Here is a 23313-nt window from a genome sequence, read left to right on the forward strand (position 1 = left end):
TACAGGGAAGACATGAGAACAGAGGTGGCACACATACAGGACACAGACAGAAGAACACGTACAGACATCGGGGGGGTACAGGAAGGAGAATTGGAGGGTGAGACAGATGAAAAGTCTTCTGGATTCTACTCATTGATCTTACTTATCATATATCTGTCATATCAGAGAGCCATGAGACATGCGAGTTCATAACCAGCCATGCAGCTGATGGGCAACTGAAGCAGAGCGGCAGAGCTGCAGCCATGGGAGCGGTGCCAGAGGAGAGGAACGGCGGTATGCTTCAAACGGGGTGTCAGACGGATGAAAGGTAACTGATATTACAGTCCACAGTTACAACAACAAAGATACCACAGTCCACAATATGAACTCGGAACTGAGTCGACAAACTAACAAGAAGGCCATCAACAAACACCGAGTCCACCTTCAGCGGTGCTGGACCAGTCTGCGCTCTGCTCCACCTCTCTGGTGTCTGCAGTTACACACATTCATCATGAATTCTGAGGACACATCATAACCTTTTAGAATCGAGTCATTGATGTGAAAGTGAATCTGTGACGCTCCACTGATGGCTGCCTCAGTGTTTGAATGATGATGAAGATATCAGCAGTGACAGTGAGCAGGTGGCTGATTACCACAACATGGCTGTCTCTCCCTCTCCTGCTGTCTGATGCTTTTCTTAATGAGCCATCTAAAATATGTAGTGACTCTGGGAAAAGTCACCGTTTTCTTAGTACCACCTTCGCATGCATGTATTTGTTTGTGCGCGTGTGGTCGGTTCCACTTTGGTCCACAGTTAACTTTCCTTGTTCTGTTTTCCTTCCCTTTGTTGGAGGCTTTTCTCCCTTAAAGGGGAGTTTTTCCGCCCTCTACATTACATGTGAATTGTTGAATTGTTGGGTTCCTCTGTATAATGCTGTAAAGTTCGCTTGGAAGGACTTTACTCAGGTTTGAAACACTTTTACAAACTAGTTGGTTTGAAGCATACTGATCGCTTCAGATTGCATTGGAGCCCAAACGTGGTGAAGTTCGCTGGTCGATGCCGCAGCCTTTAGGTGCCATTCTTTGTTGCTCATAAAGAAACACTGGACAGGGTGGAGCTGTCAGAAGCCGTCCCCTCAGACACACCTCCAACTACTCTGAAAGCAGCACACACACAAGCCATCCTCACATCAGCAGACTTAACAGCACATCCCAAAGACTCTGTGTATCCATGGTTGCAGGTATTTTCATGCTAAAGCAGTGGGATGACATGGAGAAGCTGACAGCCTCACTGTCCTCAGTGGAGGATCAGTGCACAGTTCGACATGTCAACATATTCGACATTTATCACATTCTTCACGGTCAACAACATATTTTAGAATCACAATCACATTTATTGACAAAGAAGTTTTCACATACAAACAGCTTGTGTTTGTGTAGTGATGCCAAACAATCACAGAGTAAAAAAAGAAAAAAGAAGACACGTAACGATAAAAAATTTGAAAGAAGTACAAAGGTTCTCAGATGTGTGAAATAATATAAGACTTCACGTTAATATCATGTGTGGTGTCTACGAGTGGAGGAGAGTCTCATCAGCGGGGCTCCTGAACTGTGTCGATGAGGCTGCAGTCGGGACAATACTGAGGGGAGAGGTTTCAGCAACGACACTGGAACTGTAGGGCATGATGGTCCTGGAGGGACAGCAGGTCCCGGAGGTCCCCGAGGTCCTGCAGGTCCAGGAGGTCCAGGGGGTCCTGGAGGGACGGCAGGTTTGGAGGTCCAGGAGGGATGCCAGTTTCAGGTCCTGGTGGGACGGCAGGTCTTGGAGGTCCTGGAGGGAAGGCAGATTGCAGGTTCTGGAGGGACGGCAGGTTGCAGGTCCTGGTCAGTGACAGCAGAGTACCAGACGGTGGGGGAGGAGGTGGAGGTGGACTCAGTGATGATGGTGGAGAATTGCACCATCATTGAAGGCAGGTTGAAGTTCTTCCTCTGTGGAGCCTTCTTGGTGAGGATGATGATGTTCTGCTGGGTGATGAAGGAGCAGGAAGCAGCAGGACTCCACAAGGTCAGCTGGTAGTCACTCATGGTGATGGAGGAGGTGGAGCTGGGGTCTGTCTGAGGTCCACCTCCACCTCCACCAGGTGTTGGTGCAGCTAGTGTAGAGGGAGAGGAGTGCGAGGGTTGATCAAAGAGTTCAGAGTTCTGCTCCTGTTGTGTGTGAATCACAGTGACGTTCTCTGAGCAGAAGAACACTAGAACCTTTTAGACCTTTTTCCAAAATGTATCGATTGATCACCATCAGCACCCGAGTTACTAACGTTTCTGCGAGCGCTGGTCCAGCTCATCTGCGATTTCACCATGGACCTGAAACTTGAGCAGAAAGCACACATCAAAGTTTGGATCAAAGTTTAGAAGAACACAAAGTTGTCATGTTGGAGGAGCCTGTTGCCATGGTGCCAGAGTTCAGGTGGTTCCCAGTGAATGTTTCCCTCAAAATGTCCCAGTGGAACTCGTGTTGACAGTCTGACTCTGGGGGACGAATTCACGGTGGCACAAAAGAAATCCCAGCTGGTGTCTCCTGACCCGACGCACCTTCTTCACTCTTGGACAGTGAAGCTCCGCCCCTCTTGAAACCAGAATGTCACCAGAACACCTCGCCCGGCTCGTCGCTTCATCGCCGTAGACTTTCTGAAGCATTTCAAGGGTCTCTGTTGATGTTTTATAGAATTTTACACAAACCTTGATGTGATCTCTGTCAATGTCCACAGCAAAATAACACATCCGCTGCACCAGCGCTCCCAAATTGAGAATAAATTGTCTGGTGCTCAGGTGCTGATGATGAAACTTAGACAAAGGTTGGAACTTCCTCCTCCTCTGTGACGGTGCAGCTCAGGGTTGGTGTGCAACAGGAACAGTCTCTGAACCTTTTGATTGACCCTCATAAAGGGGAAAGCACGGTGCTGATGGTCTGGAGGTCACAGATGTGTTTTCCCAGCTTCACCTGTTGTTTCCTGTCAGACAGGAAGTCTGTGATCTACCTGCATGTGCAGCTGGGAGAGTTTATCCTGCCGCAGAGCTGAGGTCCACCAACAGGATCCGGTCTCCGGTGGAGTTCTTGTTGAATTCTCTGATAAAGTGGTCCAGGATACACACACACTGTGTCACACAGTATCTGACCGCTGAGCTGGCTGAGCCTCCTGGACGCAGTGGACACATCAAACACAATGAGTACAGAGTCTTCACAGGAAGAGCAGAGTCACGTCTCATCTTCATATCAGCTCCTCCGGGTGTAAAAACAGAGACTGTGACACACTGATAAAGCACAACATGGAAGATGAAGAAAAGTCTCTTCTTTTTCCCTCCAACAGCTGAAGTTCATCTATTTTGTTTCAAAGTGAACACGTTAGAGAAAAATGTTCCTGGTAATAGGTTTGGTGTTCCTTGCCTGTGGAGGCCCACTCTCCTCTCCCTTATCTCTGGTCGATGAAGGTGAGTCCATCTTTGACCACAGTGTGCAGTGAAGCAGAAAGGTTGGAAAAATCTGAAGAATTGCTTTCCTTGAGTTCTTCTTTGGTCAAAGAGCTGCAGGTACTGCGTTTTATATACCGATAGAAAGCAGCGTGCAGCGGACATCCACCTCCTGTTCATCGATAACATCACTTCATGATCAGTGCTGTAGATATGGATGTGTCTCACCCGTGCCAGCCTCTACATGTTAGTTTGAAATGTGCAGTATGACTCGTGATACTGAGCAGCTGACGGACCATCGGGGCTCTGAGGGACGTCTATGTGCTCATTCATTTGTGGTCATTTCATCCATTTTAATTTTTTTAGTAATATGACACAATGAAAACATGTACTTTTACCGAATGATGACGCTCTGTCTGACCAACATGAGTTTTTTTTAATTTGATCTGGTTGATTGATTTCTTGTCAACTGGATCATGGAGCCTTTCAAAGACCTTTTGGTATTAAATCCTGTGTATGTTGCAAATTACACCTGCCACTGTTATATTTCATGTGACTAATTTGATTTGAATTGCCAGTGTAGCTTTCTGTGTCATGGCGCTGGAACAGCTGACGTTCCCCCTCAGTCACATGACGTCAGGGCCTTCTGGTCTGATTTCCCTGCAGCTTTCATTTTTGGCTCCTCATTATAAAACATAAAATGGAAGGTTTTAATTCTTAGTTTTGATGACATGTAGCTCTTTCTTTCTTTCTCACTTGTTGCTATGGACTTTAAATCTGCTCATTAAGAGTCACTCATAGAGCATGGGCCAAATGAGTGTGATGCAATGAGCAACAGAGCTCAGCATCAACAGGCATTTGAAATCACTGCATCTTAAACATGTATTACGAGGATGTGCAATGTTACAGTTGATGAGAAAGTCTACTGTTTGAAATGTTGCTATGACTCAAATGAGAAATGACATCAGTGTCACCTGTGGGAGTAGCGAGGTAGAAGGAAGCTGAAACATCCACAACCGTGAAGCTTTCTATCGGCCGAGCGTGTGTGTAATGTGCCGCCTATCTCCCACCCGGGTTCATGCACTCACCGCTGGCTGAAGCTGCCCGTTGATGCTCGCTGTACGGAAAGGCGAGTTGGTGGAGAGACGCTTGTCCCACTCACTGGGCCGAGGCTCCGGTACCGACTCCATGAAACTCCTCTTCAGCTCACTGATGCTCGTGTGGTGACGCATGATCTCAGTTTGGGTCTTATCCACGTCCTTCAACACAAACGTAGGAGTCAGAGTAGGCAGACGGAGGAGAGGGAGCAACAAGAAAAGATGATGAAAGCATGGAGGAGGGGACAGGAAGTGAAAATATGGGATTATATGTTCAAAAAAACATCATTATAGAAGTGAAAAAAGGAGACAAATTGCTGAGTAGATAAATAATAAGTCACCCATATTGAAAAAGGAAATCTCTTTCAAAATGTTGCCTCGTTATTCTTTAATATAATGACTTTGTGTTGTTTCAAAAGCAACTTATAGTGGGCCCGCCGGTTTCTGATGGCAGGATGTCATGGTCGTGGAAGAAGACATGGTGAAGAGTCATCATTTGTCTTCTGTGATCGCTGATTCATATTTAAGTCCAGCAGCAGCTCCTCTGGTTCGTGGTGACTCATGAGGCATCGCTTCAGCAGCTCACTGATTACAACAAACTGAGGTTTTCCTCCTGTTGCCAAGGTCAAAGATTAACTTTGACATATTCATACAAGCTTTTCAGGACAAATTATGATTTATATTCATAATATAACTCTGTTTCCAAAAGAGTTGAGACACTGTGTAAAATGTAAATAAAAACAGAATGCGATGATTTACAAATCCCATTAACCCAAACCCAAACAACATATCAAATGTTGAAACTGAAAATTTGTATTGTTCTATGAAAAATATATGTTTATTTTGAATTTGATTGTCTCTAAAAAGTTGAAAGACTGTGTGGCGTTCAAATATTTCCTTGTAAAAAAACCTAACAATTTGAATGTCGTACTTTTTCACGACTGTCCTGCACACAAACGAGGAGAGGGCTGACGTCACAGGATCTGCTGGCTGAGTTGCACTGAGTATGTAAAGTGAATAAAAGTCAAGTTTGAGCTGAGGGCAGGAAGCTCAGAGGAGCTGCGGAGGTCACGAACAGTCAGTAACGACACTAAATGTGGTCTTTATTGCAGCTCTGGAGGGGAACAGTGTTTTCTGTGTTTAGTCAGCAAATGTCTCCTTTCTTCTGAAATGATGTGAAGTCAGCACATAATGTCGCACATCACAGTGGTCAGTCATCACAGTGATCACAGTCATCACAGTGATCACAATCGTCAGTCGTCAGTCATCACAGTCGTCACAGTCGTCAGTGATTACAGTGATTACAGTGATCACAATCGTCAGTCGTCACAGTCACAGTCACTGTGACGACTGATCACAGTCGTCAGTCGCCACAGTGATCACAGTCGTCACATTGATCACAGTCGTCAGTGATCACAGTCGTCAGTCATCACAGTCGTCAGTGATTACAGTGATCACAGTCGTCACATTGATCACAGTCGTCAGTGATCACAGTCGTCAGTCATCACAGTCGTCAGTGATTACAGTGATCACAGTCGTCACAGTGATCACAGTTGTCAGTGATCAGAGCAGCAGACGACAAGTTACAGTTACATAAATGGAGGAAATTAATGAAATGAAGGAAGTCCTCAGTAGCCATGACAACCAATGAGAACAACAACAACAACAACAACAACAACAACAACAGTGCAGAATTACTGTGACATCAGAGACAAACATGACGGGGAAATTAAAAGAAAGTGGAAAAGAACCGATCCACAGCAGACATGATGACTCAGCAGGAAGTACAGGTTGAACTCACTACAGCTCACCTGCAGGCTCCTTCTCTGATGTGGATGAATGGGACACACATAGCTGGTAATATAATATATGTCCACCCGTGTCTCTGTTGACTGTCTGAATGTCTGATGTGAAGCGGTTCTCCTGCAGAGCAGCAGGTCTGATGCTGAAACTACTCTCACTTCCCACAGTCCTTATATCCTCATCCTTATATCTCAGTTATGAATAAAACAAACATATCCAGAGACTAAGTTCACGTTGTATTGGGTTCAGTTAGATTCATATTTTATGTCAAGGTCAGGCTGAGAGCTTAATTTACGTTCATGTGAAAATGTCGGTCCAGTTGTTTTGTTGAGGTGACTTTAAATATTCCCATCATATATACAATATGATGTCAGATGTTGGTGTTAAACATGGCCACCGTTTCAACTGAGGCTGGTAAACGTGTGTCAGGAATTACTTCAAGAAAATAAGCTGACATCGGCTCATCACAGATTTTCATTATATGGTCATCTGTTCCAGGTAGAGCATGCCCAGTTACAGGGACACGCCCACAGGGACACTCCATGAGTTACAGGGACACGCCCACAGGGACACTCCATGAGTTACAGGGACACGCCCACAGGGACACTCCATGACTACAGGGACACACCCATGACTCACAAGGACACGCCCATCTTTGATGTTGGCGAATCAGAAGACAGTGGGCTTTTAGTGAGGGGGGGGCCTTAAAGAGACAGGAGCTATAAAAAGGCTTATTTCAGGGCCAGTATAAGATGAATAAGGATTTTTACTATTTTTACTATTTACTATTTTAAAGCTACTATAGGGCAGTCCCAGAACTTTTTGATATATTAATAAATAGCAGTTGTTCTATTCACAGTTTGAAGAGAGGAACCCCATCGACTCAGAGGTCAACATGAAATGATTTGCTACTCCTTTTCAGGGTTTGCCATCAGTTTATTGTTGAAGTGAAACGTAAAGCAACTAAAGGCAGAATCTTAAACATGCTTTCTTCTTAAAACATGCTGTCGGACCTCATCAGAAATCAGATGTAGTCCAAACAGCTTCACGAGTAGACAATGTGAAAAGCAGTCATCGGGGAGAGGAATACTGTATTAGTCAAACATGGAGATAATAGTGCACAGTTTTAGACCATTTCTGGACCACTGATATTAAGGGACAGTTGTTTACTGCAATATCAGACTTTTAGGCTGTTGAAGGTATACAATTGTAGTTGTTAAAACATGAACTAATCACCTGTTAGGGGCGATCTATTATTATTATCATATATTATTCTACTATCTAAAGACAGCCTCTCACTGATGGTGTTGTATTAACTTGAAAGGGTGTCACAAATAGTGTGATGACAAATGAAAACTGAAATGTCATTCAAACACTAATACATGTAATAAAGGTCCAATTCTCTTCCAGTTCAAGGTGAACAAAGGTGAGATGGGTCAGAACAACATATGTTATTATTTATCAAGTGATATATATATATATATTTGTGATATATTGTCTTTGATTTGGGATTTTGTAACATCATAATAAAGCAGAAGTGGGGTTTTTTTTTTTTTTTTTTTTAAAGCTGCATCACAGAAAACTGTTGTTGCTGCTCTATTATTTACCTTATTCCTTTTGGTCAGCATATCAGCATTAGTGATGATTATTTATCAAAAATGTAAATGTGTAACTATCATAGGCCTTCCTACAATATTGTTTTAATATAAAAGTATTTGGTGAAAAATATCAGGATATCTGTTGGTTTGTTTGTATCATCAGCCTCGGAAAGTACAATTTTGGGAACTGAACACATGATGGTCACTTTACTAATCTGCTCCAACCTCGTCTGTGTTTCTGGAAAACTGCAGCTTTTCCGAGTCTGCAAAAACAACCCGGATGATGACAGTTTAAAAGATAAAAGCATCTAACAGAAGGGAGCAGACTCAGAGAAACCTGCTGACTCTCAGCCTCCAGGGATGATGGGAAGCCTGAGACTGATTATATTTCATGGATATCTTTTGCTTACATTCAGTATATCGCACAGGATTTCTGTTTCAGCACCAAAGAACCAGCTGCAGTTTCAACTTTAACCTCAGGAGAGATTTCCCAGTCATATTTCATCAAATGAAAATGTGAAGTGACAAAGACATTTTTAAAGTGAAGTGAAGCTACTTGCATGAGAATCAGAGAGGAAAATAGTGCATGCCAACCCTTTAGGGTTCAGCTAAAAACAAGGCAAGAAAAAAGAAAGAAAGAAAGAAAGAAAGAAACAGACGTGTCAAAGCAAAACTGAAAGCAACACAGTGTCCATGCAGGCAGAAAAGACATGACAGCAAACATCCAGTAGAGATATGTGAAGACTGAACATACAAACCTCCAACATTAAATTGCTATGTCTGATATAAATAGTTTCACCCTCAAGTTTCTTTGCTCTCTTCTGTGGACGAAGAGGAAAGAGGAAGAGTTGGTTGGAAATAATAATAATGATAATAATAATAATAATAATTCACTGAAAGGTTTTCATCAAGGATTTAGTCGAGTCAGCAGAACTGACCACGACGGGGACACGGAGCACAAAAACAAAAGAAGAGCTGCAGGTCAGAGTGTGAGAGGTGAGTTTAACACACAGATACACACTGCGCGCACACACACACACACACACACACACACACACACACACACACACACACACACACACACTGCAGCTGGGCAGACAGACACAGACAGACACACACACACACACACACACACACACACACACACACACACACACACACACACACACACACACACACACACACACACTGTGATGGACTGACATGCGGGTCATGCCGGTTGGGGCAGTGCAGTGTACAAGGAGACAACTTCACACATCTTTTAAATCACTTTTTCATTTCAGTTGTCTTGTAATAAACTGATGACATCATACATGATTGAGAAACATGAACTCCAACCCGGTAAGATGGAGGTTCCCCGTTTATACGACTGCATACCAGCTGATTGATGTTATGAATGTAGACAGGCAAAACTGGAACTGACATCTTTTGACCTGCTGAAGAATGAACTTCGTCACATCTTCATCACACCTCAGCTGCAGCCGTCAGCCGGACTGTGATTGGTTGTGGGCTCCACACTTCAGCTTTCTTATTAACTGTAATAACACCATTCATATTCAGAGCCAACTGCTTAATGCAATATCAGCTGTTTTAGCAGTTTGGAGGAACAACATGAACTTATCACCTTTAAAGTTGACGTGGGCACCAGGACGATCTACCATTATTATGATGAGGATTATTATTACATGTTTTATACGTGTAGCTTCATGCAGCTGCAGCGACTGAACAACAGCTTGCACGTTGGACTGATGTCTCTCTAGTCCAACAGGAAGTTTTTGTACAGCAGAGAGGACATGTACAAGCCTTCACAAGCACACAAACAGCCAGAAATCATAAAACAGTCGGAGACTGAAGCACGGCGTGCCGCTGCCATGGTAACAGCCCTGTTAGACAACAGAAAGGCAAATAAAAGGTCTCCTGATGGTGAAGTGATGCAAGCATGGCGGGCCAGTGAGAACACATGCTAACCTTCCTCACTCGCACCATCTCCGTCTTTTTGTCCTGAAGAGAGTGCTGCTCCCCCGTCACAGGAAACACATGTTAACATCTCACTTCTAACAACAAAAATACTCTTCATGAAGGGTTATTAGGTGACGTTAAATATCTGAAACTGTGACGCTACAAACAACTGATCCAACAAACAACTTGACTCGTCAACAAATAGTAAAAAAGCTGTCAGGTGCTGTTTTTGTCTAAATGTGACAATCATACAGGAAGTAAATGAAATCCTGACTTACAGTGATGAGTAACATGAACAACTAAGAAAACATAGAGCTGTTGTTTATGTCCTAGAACAGCTCATCAGAGTTTCTATCAATGAAACGTGTTGCGATTCACTGCAATATGAATGTAGTATTTTTATAATGGCAGCTCTCTCTCTGTAACATCCTAGGCTGTATATGTAGATGTGTATATTATTTTATGTCAATATATTCTTCACATATCAAATCCACTGGAGTTTGTCAGACAATAAAAAAAACTGCAATTGTATTCTTGAAATGTATTATTCCACAGAAGATACTGATATAGTGATGTGGACAAACATTAGTAATCATAGAGGATTTGATCTATTTTCCAGCTTCTGTGAGGCGGTGGATGGGTTACGCCCTTTGAGCCCCTGGAAGGATTTCATGTGACGGGAAGTGTTGTGCTTCACTGTCAATTCACTGGGATCGAACATGACAGAATAAAGAACCAGAAATGATTAGCAGAGTATCAGATGACTGGTGTTTTAGCCTGAAGTCCTTCTGCTGTGTTTTTCTCTCCTATTAATATATATCCTCCTGGATCCATGTAAATACTTCTTCATTCATGCAGATGTTGTATCATTCACATAAACCTCAGTGTCTCTCTTTGTGTATGTCGGTTTTAGCTGTTCCCGACATGTTTGGTCCGATCATGCATCACAACCAACCTGGCTCTTCCTGTCTCTCTCCCCGTTGGTGATGGCCACAGAGGGCGAGTGCCTCCGCTCTCTCCGGGCCACCGTCTGGTAGCAGACAAAGCTCACACGTTGAGGATCACAGAGCTACAACCTGCACACCAACTGTCCTCTGACCTTCTTATCATAATATTGTGTTGAACTGCTTGAGCACTGCACATTTCATATTTGTGTCTGTGGAGTGGAGAGATCTGAGTTTGGATCTTGTACATTACCACATCTGCTCTTTAAATTGTACTGTAGTATGAACACAGAATACAGTAAATACAGAATAACCTCACTGCATTTATATATATTTACAACCTCCTCTCATCTCCTCCTGATCTCTGATTATAGGTGTGCTGTAAGTTCTTCCCTATTTAACAATGACAAGAATAAAAGCCTGATGGAATCAGAAACACATGGAGTAACAGGAAAGGAGCGCTCTACCTTGATGTCTGGAGTGGACTCTTTATTCGGGCTGTGACTCCTGATGTACTCGGCTCGCTGACTTTCCGCCTTCAGTTCTGCCTTCCTGTCTCCGTGGCGGCGACCTTTGGATGTGGAGCCGTCGCGGTGGTCCGAGCGATGCAGGGTGGGCAGCAGCGGTGACGGGGACGCCTCCCCCGGAGACACCGGTGACATCACAGGGGCGCTGACTGGACGAGTGGACTTGTTGTCAGGAGTGGACGCCATCGCTAGAGAGGACGTAGGACAGACAACATGAACACAGCATGTTTATTTATGTTTTAGATCAAATTTAACACAAGAGCAGGATGTCTGCTGAACACCACAAGTTATGACTGATGTGATCATCCACAGCTCTGCGCAGTGTGTATCAGTGCAGTGTGTGTGTGTGTGTGTGTGTGTGTGTGTGTGTGTGTGTGTGTGTGTGTGTGTGTGTGTGTGTGTGTGTGTGTGTGTGTGTGTGTGTGTGTGTGTGTGTGTGTGTGTGTGTGTGTGTGTGTGTGTGTGTGTGTGTGTGTGTGTATCTGTGCAGTGTGTGCGTTTGCGCAGTGTGTATTTGTGCAGTGTGTTTGTGTGTGTGTGTGTGTGTGTGTGTGTGTGAGTGTATCTGTGCAGTGTGTGTGTGTGTGTGTGTGTGTGTGTGTGCAGTGTGTCTGTTTGTTATGTTGTGTGGTAAAAAGGAGAATCAGTGTGAATATTGTAGGAAGTGTTGTGAAGACGACCGACAAGTGTCCCATCAAAGAGAAAAGATATTCAGCTGAGCACAAACTCCTTCTTCCTGTTTTTCCTTCATGGATTCAGTTTGACCAATAAAAAGGACGTGTATCATTAAAACTTGATAAATATCTAAGAGTAATATTTCACATCGTAGACATACACCTGAAAAACAGTTGACTTTACTGAGTGAAGTTACAGCCGAAGGATTGAGAATAGAAAAGCCAGCCAGACCGTCTCTCTCTTCATCTCTTATTTTATGGGACGTTTTAGTCTTTTATGTGGACCAACGTTAGTACACATGACATAGTGCTGCTGTAGAGAGAGAAGTGGAATCAGAGAGAGGAGACAGAAACCCTGAGAAGCAAACAGAGCAGCAGTGAGCGCTGGGATCTGATGCATTTAAACAGCATTTCCATATTTTGACAGTGAAACACAGAAGTTTTGTGCTCACGTGGTGAACTTGGTAGAAAGAAGTGATTCTTTACGCCACAGAGCAACTTTATCAATCATTCCATTTTCCTTCATCCTCTGAATTATCTTCCTGAAGGACTTCTAATTTGTAAAGCCAGTGATGTTGACAGGTTCGCTGGATTCCAGACACATGGTGTACGAAGCCACACAACCACAGCAAATCACACGATGGCCAACACACGCAAAGTGTAAAAACATCCTTCAGTTGTGAAAGTAGATTCCTTAAAATAAGACGTAAAAACACGACTGCAACCCAACGTTAGTCTCTCTTTAAAACTACCACGCTGGTTTCAGTGTGTGTGTGTGTGTGTGAGCAGTGGTACCTCCGTCCAGGCTGCGTGAGTTCCTCTTGCTGGAGGAGCGCTGGAACAGAGGAGCCGGTCGGTCGATCAGAGAGCTCGCCTGTCTGGTCTGAGCCTGAGTCCGACCGCTGTACCGGAACTTGGAGCCCAGAGCCAAGAACTTCCTGGGAGTGGTGGCCATCTCAGTGGAGGTCAGCCTGCGCATGCGCACGCACACACACACACACACACACACACACACACACACACACACACACACACACACACACACACACACACACACACACACCAATACTGATCTTCTGGTTCAGACAGGAAGTTCCTTCAACAACACAGTGAGAAGATGTAAATGTTCCACCTGAAGAAGGTGTGATGCTCCACACACACTTTCCACAACTTCTTCGCTGCCTTGTAGTTGGGCAGTTTGAAGCCGATCGCACTCTCATACTGTTCCACCTGTTGAAACACAAACACAAACACACACACACACACACCTGCTGAAAATGGAACTATTTTTTTAAGTAAAAAAACTATTTTTTTCTACTCTGTTGTTTTTATTGCTTTACTTGTATCTATAATGCTGCTGTAGCAAAAACAAATGTCCCCTTATGGGACTAATAAAGTATCTATCTATCCATCTATCTATCTATCTATCTATCTATCTATCTATCTATCTATCCATCCATCCATCTATCTATCTATCTATCCATCCATCTATCTATCCATCCATCCATCTATCTATCTATCTATCTATCTATCTATCTATCTATCTATCTATCTATCTATCTATCTATCTATCTATCTATCCATCTACCCATCTACCCATCTACCCATCTATCTATCTATCTATCTATATCTATCTATCTATCTATCTATCTATCTATCTATCCATCCATCTATCATCCTATCTATCCATCCATCCATCCATCTATCTATCCATCCATCCATCTATCCATCTATCTATCTATCTATCTATCTATCTATCTATCTATCTATCTATCTATCTATCTATCTAATGACATGAGCTGTGGTTTCAGTGTTCAGGATGAGAAACAGAATCACAGACTTCAGACGGTCTACCTCAGACGGACGGATCTTGATGAAGAAGCTGCTGCGCTTGTACGACACCTTGAGCACTTTGGGCCAAGGGAACCGGTTGATCCTCAGTTTGTCTTTGTAGACCATCAGACCGCTGGAGCAGACGCCCAGCATGATGTCCACTCCGTCCAGGTCCTAGCAGACATATCAAGAGGGAAGGAAAGAGTTCAGGAAGAGGACGAGTTTCCAGTGAGAGGAACGTCTGACAGTTGTTCCACCGCAGGCTGATATCACTTCCATCAGGAGATAACCTACAATCCACTACATGTACATTTTATACATGGAGTGACTCAATTCAAAGAAACTGATGTGCTTGGTTGTGGTGGTGAAGCTGTCAATCAGACGGATCAAAGAAACTCAATGGTTCAGTCTCAGAATCACTTATCTGATGACATGCTTACATTTTTGGATGTTTATATATTTTTTTATGTGAATGTGTGTACCGCTCACATTCCTCCACAGGGGGGCAGTGTAGTCCTGAAAAAGTTCCTGCTGTTCTATTCTCTTTAAATCCCTGCTCTGATGCAAACAGATTGACCTGATTTCTCCTGTAAACCCTGACCAGTCACATGACTTCCTGCTGCTCAGGCCACAAATGATAACAGAGAAAATACACGTTTCATACAAATGATCACAGTGAAAATACACGTTTCATACATGGATCTAGTTTTCTGTCTGAGTCACATTCAGGTTATTATCAAGTAAACAGGTTTCATTTAATCTAAGAAGGACAGTCATCACTAAGTAATCACTAATGTCAGAGTTTAACAGTGACGAGCAGCTGCAGAGTTGTCGCTCAGCAGGACTCACCTTGGCCTGGTGGAGGTCCACTCCATACATGGACAGTTTCTTGGCGTTCTCCAGAAACATGAGGTCTGCCTGGGCCGGACTCATGGACCTGCAGCGACACCACAGAACACATCCAACAGAAGCTTCAGGTACCGAGACGTTTATCTGGATGAAGGGAAGGTGTTCTTTCCCCTTTAGTGTAGCTCCCGTAGAGGTCCATTCATAAGTAGATCCTGACAGGTGTAACAGGTCCAGTGCATTTGACTAAATCATGTAATTTAGTACATCATCTTTTTGTGAATATATTTTAAATGAGTTTTTCTGTTAATTGTTGATTTCTGAGGCTGCATGTCTTCATAGTAAAGGCCAAAAACACCTGAATGAACTTTTTTTGTTTAAGTAGTTATATTTTCTGCCTTTATTAACAGCTCAGTCGAGATTAACAGGAAATGTGGAAATAGACATTTCAGTCCATGTGTGACCTCACCGTCTGTGTCGTTTTAAATCCTGACTTTTCACTTGCAATATGATTGTTTTGGAGAATGACTTGAGATATTGGTACTGTTCCTTTGCTCAGGAACAGGAAGTGAAGACCTGCAAGCTCTCGGTGTCGTCACCTGTATGTGTGGTGCAGCTCCATCATTTTGTCCTCCAGCTCCTTGGTCTGACCCTGAGCCATCTTCATGTCCTTAGCGTACTCAGCGCTGTGCACATCGGGGTCGTACTCCCCCAGCTCTGACTGCAAGGCGTAGGAGCCCAGCAGGGCCAGGGTGACGAAGGAGCAGGGCAGGCGGCCCTGCAGGATGTCCTTCCTCAGCTGCAGACACAGGTAGTACCTGCAACCACAACACGGATCACATTCACCTGAAGTGATGAGAAGGACTACAGTCAGAGAGACCGGCCTGTAAAGGTTTAACACGTTCCTTTAGGATCTGTGGAGATAAATCAAAATAAACCATCTTTACCTATTGAAATAAGATTGTATGTAACCAACAGGTGGAGTTGGGACCAAAAAGAAAAGAGGAACAAAAGCCAAAAGGAAACATGGAAGTCAAACAGGTTAAATGGGTTAGAAGTTGGACAAATTGCACACATGCTGTTTGAATTATGTTGATCAGGTGATGCAATTTCATTATTGCTTCCTCCTGCTGCATGTATATTACTGTGCTGCACAGAAAACCCCTCATATTCAACTGGGAGTGATTTCACTCATCATAATTTTGATTCTTATTGTTTTGGGTTTTTAGTAAAATGATGTTCATGTTCAATCTCTAAAAAAGTTGAACTTTGTAAGTTGTTTATCGATGTTGTCATGACGTTCTTAGTTGTAAAACAAAGATCTGTCAGTGGAGGAGACGTGATGTGACTGAAACAAGTGTTTTGATGAACAGAACAGGAATTTAATCCTCCAGATTAGATTGAAATGAAATAATCCTGATGTGATAAACACACATTCACAGATCAATGTTAAATTTACTGGGACAAACTCTGCTGCCCACAATGAGCTTTATGAAACAATGAAGCTGTTTATAAGTGGAGTACACATCACTGGAACCATGCAGTACCTGGTGATGTCCTCTGAGAGCTGGGCTGGGTCGGGTGGATAGAACTTCACATTGAAAGTGAAATTATAGTTGGCACCTTCAAAAAGAAAAAGAGGAAGAGATGAAATGAATAAACATGTAATAGAAAGATGCTGTAAATGAAAACTACAATTACCAGCATGTGGTTACAGGCCTCCACCAACCAGCCAGGTTACACTCACATCATATCTGGAGTGAAGACTGAGGGAAATAAATCGGATTCTGATGGAACACAAAGTCGTTGCTATAACAACAGATGATGCTTCAAATCTGGATGTTGCTCCAGATTGTAAAAGGTGGACGTTTCACACGCGAGATGTCACATTAATGACCGGACAGACAGACGACCTGCAGACACTGTGCCTCTAACTGCGCTGACAGATGATGAAGAGAGACGAGCGTTCATATGAAGGAGTGCTGAAGCTCACCTTGTACCTGCCGGCGGATCTCCTTGGTCAGGTCCATCCAAGTCTGATAAACAAAAGGAAGGATGTAGAATAAGATTCAATATCAATGAACACCAAACTCCTTTAGAGCCACACGGTAATCTGACCATCCATCACACTTCTTATTACTCATCTTAATGAGGTTGTGATTGTTGGAGGTAAACTAATTGCTGAGCATTAAACTCACCTTCATGGTGGGCGTGTCCCAGATGGTGAGGCCGTAGTAGTCTTTCTCCAGCAGATTGAGGTGGTCACACACCCGCATGAACAGCTCCTGGCCTTTAGCATGTTTCTGAGACACACACACACACACAGAATAATTAAACCTTCACCTGCTGATGTAACGATCTGACATCATCTAAAGGACGGTGTTGTCAGTAAAGTGCTGAACAAGGCGGAGCAGATGGGTCAAATGGTGTCGACAGCAGTCGGTTCTCCCAGAGGAACATTAAACAGCTGTTCACACTGAAGCAGGGAGTCAGCACAGCAGAGGACAGAAGCCACCACGACTCTTTCTATCCAACTAAAGATGAAAGATAAACCACCTTTGTCTAATCCATTAAAGGTCCCATATTGTATAAATTCAGGTTTCCATGGTGAGCACGTCCAGGTTCTGTATAAATACTGTGGAAGTGTCAAAACGCTCATTCCACGAAGAAATGCACAAAGCCAATATGCAGCAACTGCGCTGTTTGGACTTCCTTAGGTTTGTGATGTCACATGCTCATGCTCATGTCATATGTCTCAGCATGTGGAAGAAAACACAAAGCATTCAGCCCAAATTGTGTGAATCACAGCGTCGCATTCCAGTCCAGTTTTGAATTTTAGCAGGCGGAGGTAGAAGTGTAGCCCCTCTCCCAATAAGAAATAATGGGACGATATATATTTTTCTCACCACGGTTAAAAAGCAATGTATTCCTGCAGTTTGTCAGTTTACTGAAACCTCCCCTCCTCGGTTTTCCCCTGCCCGGAGTACTGTTCGCACATGTGCTTGGTGGGCTGCGGTGTTTTAAAAGCTTTGTAATCAATCCTAGAACTGCATTGACTGAAACAAATCCATACCTATACATATTAAGAGTGTCCTATGGAATTATTTATCCATGTTTTTGTGTTGGAAACAGATATTCTTGTTGTTAGGAGTCTGTTAGCACAACATTAGCACTGTCAATCAAACAGACACGCCCCCAAACATACTGCATATTTGACGCTTAACATCTAATCAGTGATGGGATTTTTTTCAGATGAAGCACTGTTGACTTTGTATTTGATGAGAGAATGTGAATGGGAGTCTATGGAGCCTTTTTTGAGCCAACCTCTAGTGGCACTCGGTGGTATTGCAGCTTAAGACACTTGTGAAATATTGTAGAAGCCCAACAAATTAACTCAGTATTTAGCCTACTAACAAATTGGGGATCAGAAATTGTTTACAAAAAAAAAAGTCAATCTCAAACAGCACTTCAGCCTTCTTGCTCTCCATTCCACCAGTTCTACCACCAGCCACTGTAGCATGAGATCACCGGCACCATAACCAGCAGCAGCTGCTGTCCCTCCTGTTGTTAACCACATCGAACCACAATAAGCCCCCCGATCGGTGGACCAGGTGAGCTCAGAGATAATATAACCAACCAGGTAAAACTGGTCATACTGGTCCAGTTCTCACGATTTCAGAGAAAACATGGACTTCAGTGAGTTGATGGTACCATACTTGGACTCTGGGCTGAATATTCAGTGAAAGCTGACAGTCTTTAATGTTTAAGGTTGTTGTTACCGAGTTTGATGTTACCGAGTTTGATGTTACTGAGGTCATTGTTACTGAGGTCGATGTTACTGAGGTCGTTGTTACTGAGGTCGATGTTACTGAGGTCGTTGTTACTGAGGTCGATGTTACTGAGGTCGATGTTACCGAGTTTGATGTTACCGAGGTTGATGTTACCGAGTTTGATGTTACCGAGGTTGATGTTACCGAGGTCGATGTTACTGAGGTCGATGTTACTGAGGTCGATGTTACTGAGGTTGATGTTACCGAGTTTGATGTTACCGAGGTTGATGTTACCGAGGTCGATGTTACTGAGGTCGATGTTACTGAGGTCGATGTTACTGAGGTCGATGTTACTGAGGTCGTTGTTACCGAGGTCGTTGTTACCGAGGTCGTTGTTACTGAGGTTGTTGTTACTGAGGTTGATGTTACGAGGTCGATGTTACTGAGGTCATTGTTACTGAGGTCGATGTTACTGAGGTCGTTGTTACTGAGGTCGATGTTACTGAGGTCGTTGTTACTGAGGTTGATGTTACTGAGGTTGATGTTACCGAGGTTGATGTTACTGAGGTTACTGAGGTTCATGTTACTGAGGTCGATGTGATGTTACTGAGGTCGTACTGAGGATGTTACTGAGGTCGTTGTTACCGAGGTCGTTGTTGAGGTCGTTGTTACTGAGGTTGATGTTACGAGGTCGATGTTACTGAGGTCATTGTTACTGAGGTCGATGTTACTGAGGTCGTTGTTACTGAGGTCGATGTTACTGAGGTCGTTGTTACTGAGGTTGATGTTACTGAGGTCGATGTTACTGAGGTCGATGTTACTGAGGTTGATGTTACTGAGGTCGATGTTACTGAGGTTGTTGTTACTGAGGTCGTTGTTACTGAGGTCGTTGTTACCGAGGTTGTTGTTACCGAGGTTGTTGTTACTGAGGTCGATGTTACTGAGTTAGAATTCAACCAAAAAACAAGGCTCAAAGTTAGAGCTGATCCTGCCAAATGAAGGGAGCAGGTCACAGTGTAGACAGAAGACAATCCTGCATGGTGAAAAGATGCAACAGAAGAATATTCCAGACAGAAGCTTTTTAACGAAAACAATACTTTTGAATTTCACCACAACTTTGAATAATAACTGTAATTTAAGTCCATATTTTTTCTCAGTAACTGGAATTGACTGCAATTCCATTTATTTTGTCACTTAATGACATGTACACAATCACTTAAACCCAACAATGATGACATGTAAACACTTCTAAATAGAACCATGTAGCTGTTAATGTTAAAGTAAATAACCTAACTGTTCTTTTGTGTGTTTATGAAGAATAAATAAAACTGCTCTTACATCCAGCTCACACTCGAACTGAGTGTCGTCCAGCATGCTGACTTTGATCTGCATGGTCTTGGGTCTGCGTGGAGCTCTCGGGGCTTTAACCTCCTCCTCGTCTGTGGTCTTCTCCTCCTTCTCTTCCTTACTGCCTCCTTCAGGGCCCAACTCCTTCTCCTCCCCCTCCCCCTTCTCCTTCTCCTGGTCCTCGTCCTTCTCCAGGGCCACCTCCTCTCCTTTCTCTTCCTGGGTCTCCTCCTCCTTCTCCTTTCCACCTTTCTCCTCCTCGGCCTCCTTCTTCTCCACCTGGACGGCCTGAAAAAGACACTCTGATGAAAAAGACACCCTGATGATAAAGACGCTCCGATGATAATAAGGCACTCCGATGATTAAAAAAAGACACTCTGATGATAAAGACACTGATGATAAAAAGACACTGCTGATAAAAAAAAGACACTCCAATGATAAAAAAACGCTCCGATGATAAAAAAGACACTCCGATGATAAAAAGGCACTCCGATGATTAAAAAAAACGCTCCGATGATAAAAAGACACTCCGATGATAAAAAAAAAAAAAAAAAAGACACTGATGATAAAAGACACTAATGATTAAAAAAAAACCCACTAATGATAAAGACACTAATGAAAAAAAGACACTCCGATGATAAAAAGACACTGATGATAAAAACGCTCTGATGATAAAGACACTCTCATGATAAAAAACGCTCTGCTGATAAAAAGACTAATGATAAAAACGCTCTGATGATAAAAACGCTCTGATGATAAAAATGCTCTGATGATAAAGACACTGATGATAAAAACACTCTGATGATAAAGACACTCTGATGATAAAAACGCTTTGATGATAAAAAGACACTGATGAAAAAAAGACTGATGATAAAAAGACATTGATGATAAAAAGACATTGATGATAAAAACGCTCTGATGATGAAAACGCTCTGATGATAAAAAGACACTGATGATAAAAACGCTCTGATGATAAAAAGACACTGATGAAAAAAAGACTCTGATGATAAAAAGACACTGATGATAAAAACACTCTGATGATAAAGACGCTCTGATGATAAAAACGCTCTGATGATAAAAACGCTCTGCTGATAAAAAGACACTGATGATAAAAACGCTCTGATGATAAAAACGCTCTGATGATAAAGACACTGATGATAAAGACACTCTGATGATAAAGACACTCTGATGAAAAAGACTGATGATAAAAACGCTCTGATGATAAAAAGACTGATGAAAAAAAGAGTCTGATGATAAAAAGACATTGATGATAAAAAAAATACATTGATGATAAAAACGCTCTGATGATAAAAAGACACTGATGATAAAAACGCTCTGATGATAAAGACACTTTGATGATAAAAACGCTCTGATGATAAAAAGACACTGATGAAAAAAAGACACTGATGATAAAAAGACACTGATGATAAAAACGCTCTGATGATAAAGACACTCTGATGATAAAAATGCTCTGATGATAAAAAGACACTGATGATAAAGGCACTCTGATGAAAAAGACTGATGATAAAAACGCTCTGATGATAAAAAGACTGATGAAAAAAAGAGTCTGATGATAAAAAGACATTGATGATAAAAAAAATACATTGATGATAAAAACGCTCTGATGATAAAAACGCTCTGATGATAAAAAGACACTGACGATAAAAAGACACTGATGATAAAAATGCTCTGATGATAAAGACACTCTAATGATAAAAAAGACACTGACGATAAAAAGACACTGATGATAAAAAAGACACTGATGATAAAAACGCTCTGATGATAAAGACACTCTAATCATAAAGACACTCTGATGATAAAAACGCTCTGATGATAAAGACACTCTAATCATAAAGACACTCTGATGATAAAAACGCTCTGATGATAAAAACGCTCTGATGATAAAGACACTCTAATCATAAAGACACTCTGATGATAAAAACGCTCTGATGATAAAGACACTCTGATGATAAAGACACTCTAATGATAAAAAGACACTGACGATAAAAAAGACACTGATGATAAAAATATACTCTGATGATAAAACGCTCTGATGACATAGACACCCTCTGATGTTAAGCTGTGACAGATTTAGTCTGGACTACAGATCCATGTGTTAACAGTGAAGTCAAACGGACCGCGTGGCATGAAGAAATAGTTGTTTCAGAAACCTTTGATTATTGTGTTGCAGATTTATTTCAAATCATTTTTCCACAGTAAAGTTTGTGAATGTAAATGCTGCCATCCTCACTGACTGTTGATTTTAGAAAGTTACGGTTTGTCTAGAAGGTCTTAATGGAGCATCTGTGCTCATCTGTCAGACCTGTGGCACCCCGTACTAACATGTTGGTGCGGCTGTGACTGAGGTGGAGGAGCAGGTTGTCCACTGATCTCAGAGGTGGCCGTTCAATCCCCCGTCTACCTGCCGAAGTGTCTTTGGGCAACACACTGATCCCCAAGTTCCTCCGGATGTCAGGTGAGCACGCTGCATGTTGTCATCGGGATGTGAAGGAGAGTAAAAACTGTAAACAGCTCAGGTAAAAAGGCTGTTTGTCATGAGTCCACAGTGGCCATCAGACCAGAGGTTCTGTGAAGTTCCTCGTTGCCGACCGGCTCTGAGGGTGTTTTGTCAGTTAAAGCTCTGAAAGTGTGGAACATCCTCCACCTCCAGTCTAAGATTAAAAACATGATCTTTTCAACTGTTTTTGATGCTCAATGTGTTTAGATTCTGTCTGCTGTTGTGCAGGACTTTGGTCCACGTATGTTGTGTATGAATGTGTTGAATCAATAAAGCTGACTCGTCCAGACGACTCCGTTTGTTATATAAGCAGGCGTCTGTGTGCGCTGACCTGAGCCTCAGCACTGCTTACTGAGTGCTGGTCCAGGGCGACCTCTCCCTCCGTCCTCAGCTCAGGTTCGGGGTCAGCGATGGGGGCCTTGGCCTCCTCTTCCTCCTTATCCCCCTTCTCCCCCCCCTCGCTCTCACACTGCGAGCGCCTCTTCAGGAAGGAGGAGAAGAGGCGGGAAAGGCCGCGGCCGGCAGAGTTACGGTTTCTAGGCCGGAGCTGCTCGTCTTCCGGAGACGGTGGCCGGGCATCTTGGCCCGCTTCCTCCTGCTGTCTCGGCTTCTTCTGGTGACTCTCCGCCTCGTCTGTTGTCATGGCAACAGCTGTTGAGGTAGAGAGCACGATTGGGTTTTTAAAGACATATAGATATGCTGTCCAGATAAGAAACAGGTCACGTTGTAAATGTTAATATCAGGTGGAGGTCAGGTAATCCACTGTTGGGGTCGGGTGTAACTTTTACTTTGAAGGGTCAAAATATTCTCAACTCTCTTTAGCGGCAAACACGCACGTCTCACATTCATAACATTTCAAATATGAACTCTCATCATAAACAACCCTGATGACATCACTCTGATATTGGTCATTTCTTCTGACACTTCCTGTCTCTTTGCTGATGCTCCTC

The 23313-nt window shown here is 43.0% G+C and overlaps 1 protein-coding gene across 12 annotated transcripts in view; it reads right to left on the bottom strand.

The window, feature by feature from the left end:
* Positions 1-23313, bottom strand: part of epb41a (erythrocyte membrane protein band 4.1a) — a 76352-nt gene that overhangs the window by 27035 nt on the left and 26004 nt on the right. For 5 of the 12 annotated variants that reach the window (XM_069719186.1, XM_069719184.1, XM_069719181.1 and 2 more), the window contains exons 2-16: positions 22695-23014; positions 19837-20133; positions 16927-17031; positions 16722-16764; positions 16276-16351; positions 15328-15546; positions 14732-14819; positions 13904-14056; positions 13182-13279; positions 12845-13020; positions 11316-11563; positions 10860-10934; positions 9914-9958; positions 8704-8766; positions 4536-4706 (exon numbers count right to left, since the gene is read on the bottom strand). In XM_069719186.1, the coding sequence (XP_069575287.1) occupies positions 4536-4706; positions 8704-8766; positions 9914-9958; positions 10860-10934; positions 11316-11563; positions 12845-13020; positions 13182-13279; positions 13904-14056; positions 14732-14819; positions 15328-15546; positions 16276-16351; positions 16722-16764; positions 16927-17031; positions 19837-20133; positions 22695-23006 (2169 nt within the window). In that variant the 5' untranslated portion in view covers positions 23007-23014. Of the gene's footprint in view, positions 1-2; positions 2350-3230; positions 4130-4535; positions 4707-8703; positions 8767-9913; positions 9959-10859; positions 10935-11315; positions 11564-12844; positions 13021-13181; positions 13280-13903; positions 14057-14731; positions 14820-15327; positions 15547-16275; positions 16352-16721; positions 16765-16926; positions 17032-19836; positions 20134-22694; positions 23015-23313 lie in introns of those variants that run through there. The other 7 variants (XM_069719185.1, XM_069719188.1, XM_069719192.1 and 4 more) reach the window with 7 other exon arrangements.

Source organism: Brachyistius frenatus, unplaced genomic scaffold, assembly GCF_029030835.1.
Source record: "Brachyistius frenatus isolate BFR_SWC_R1_liver_20210118 unplaced genomic scaffold, ASM2903083v1 Contig_209, whole genome shotgun sequence".
NCBI classification, from domain to species: domain Eukaryota; kingdom Metazoa; phylum Chordata; class Actinopteri; family Embiotocidae; genus Brachyistius; species Brachyistius frenatus.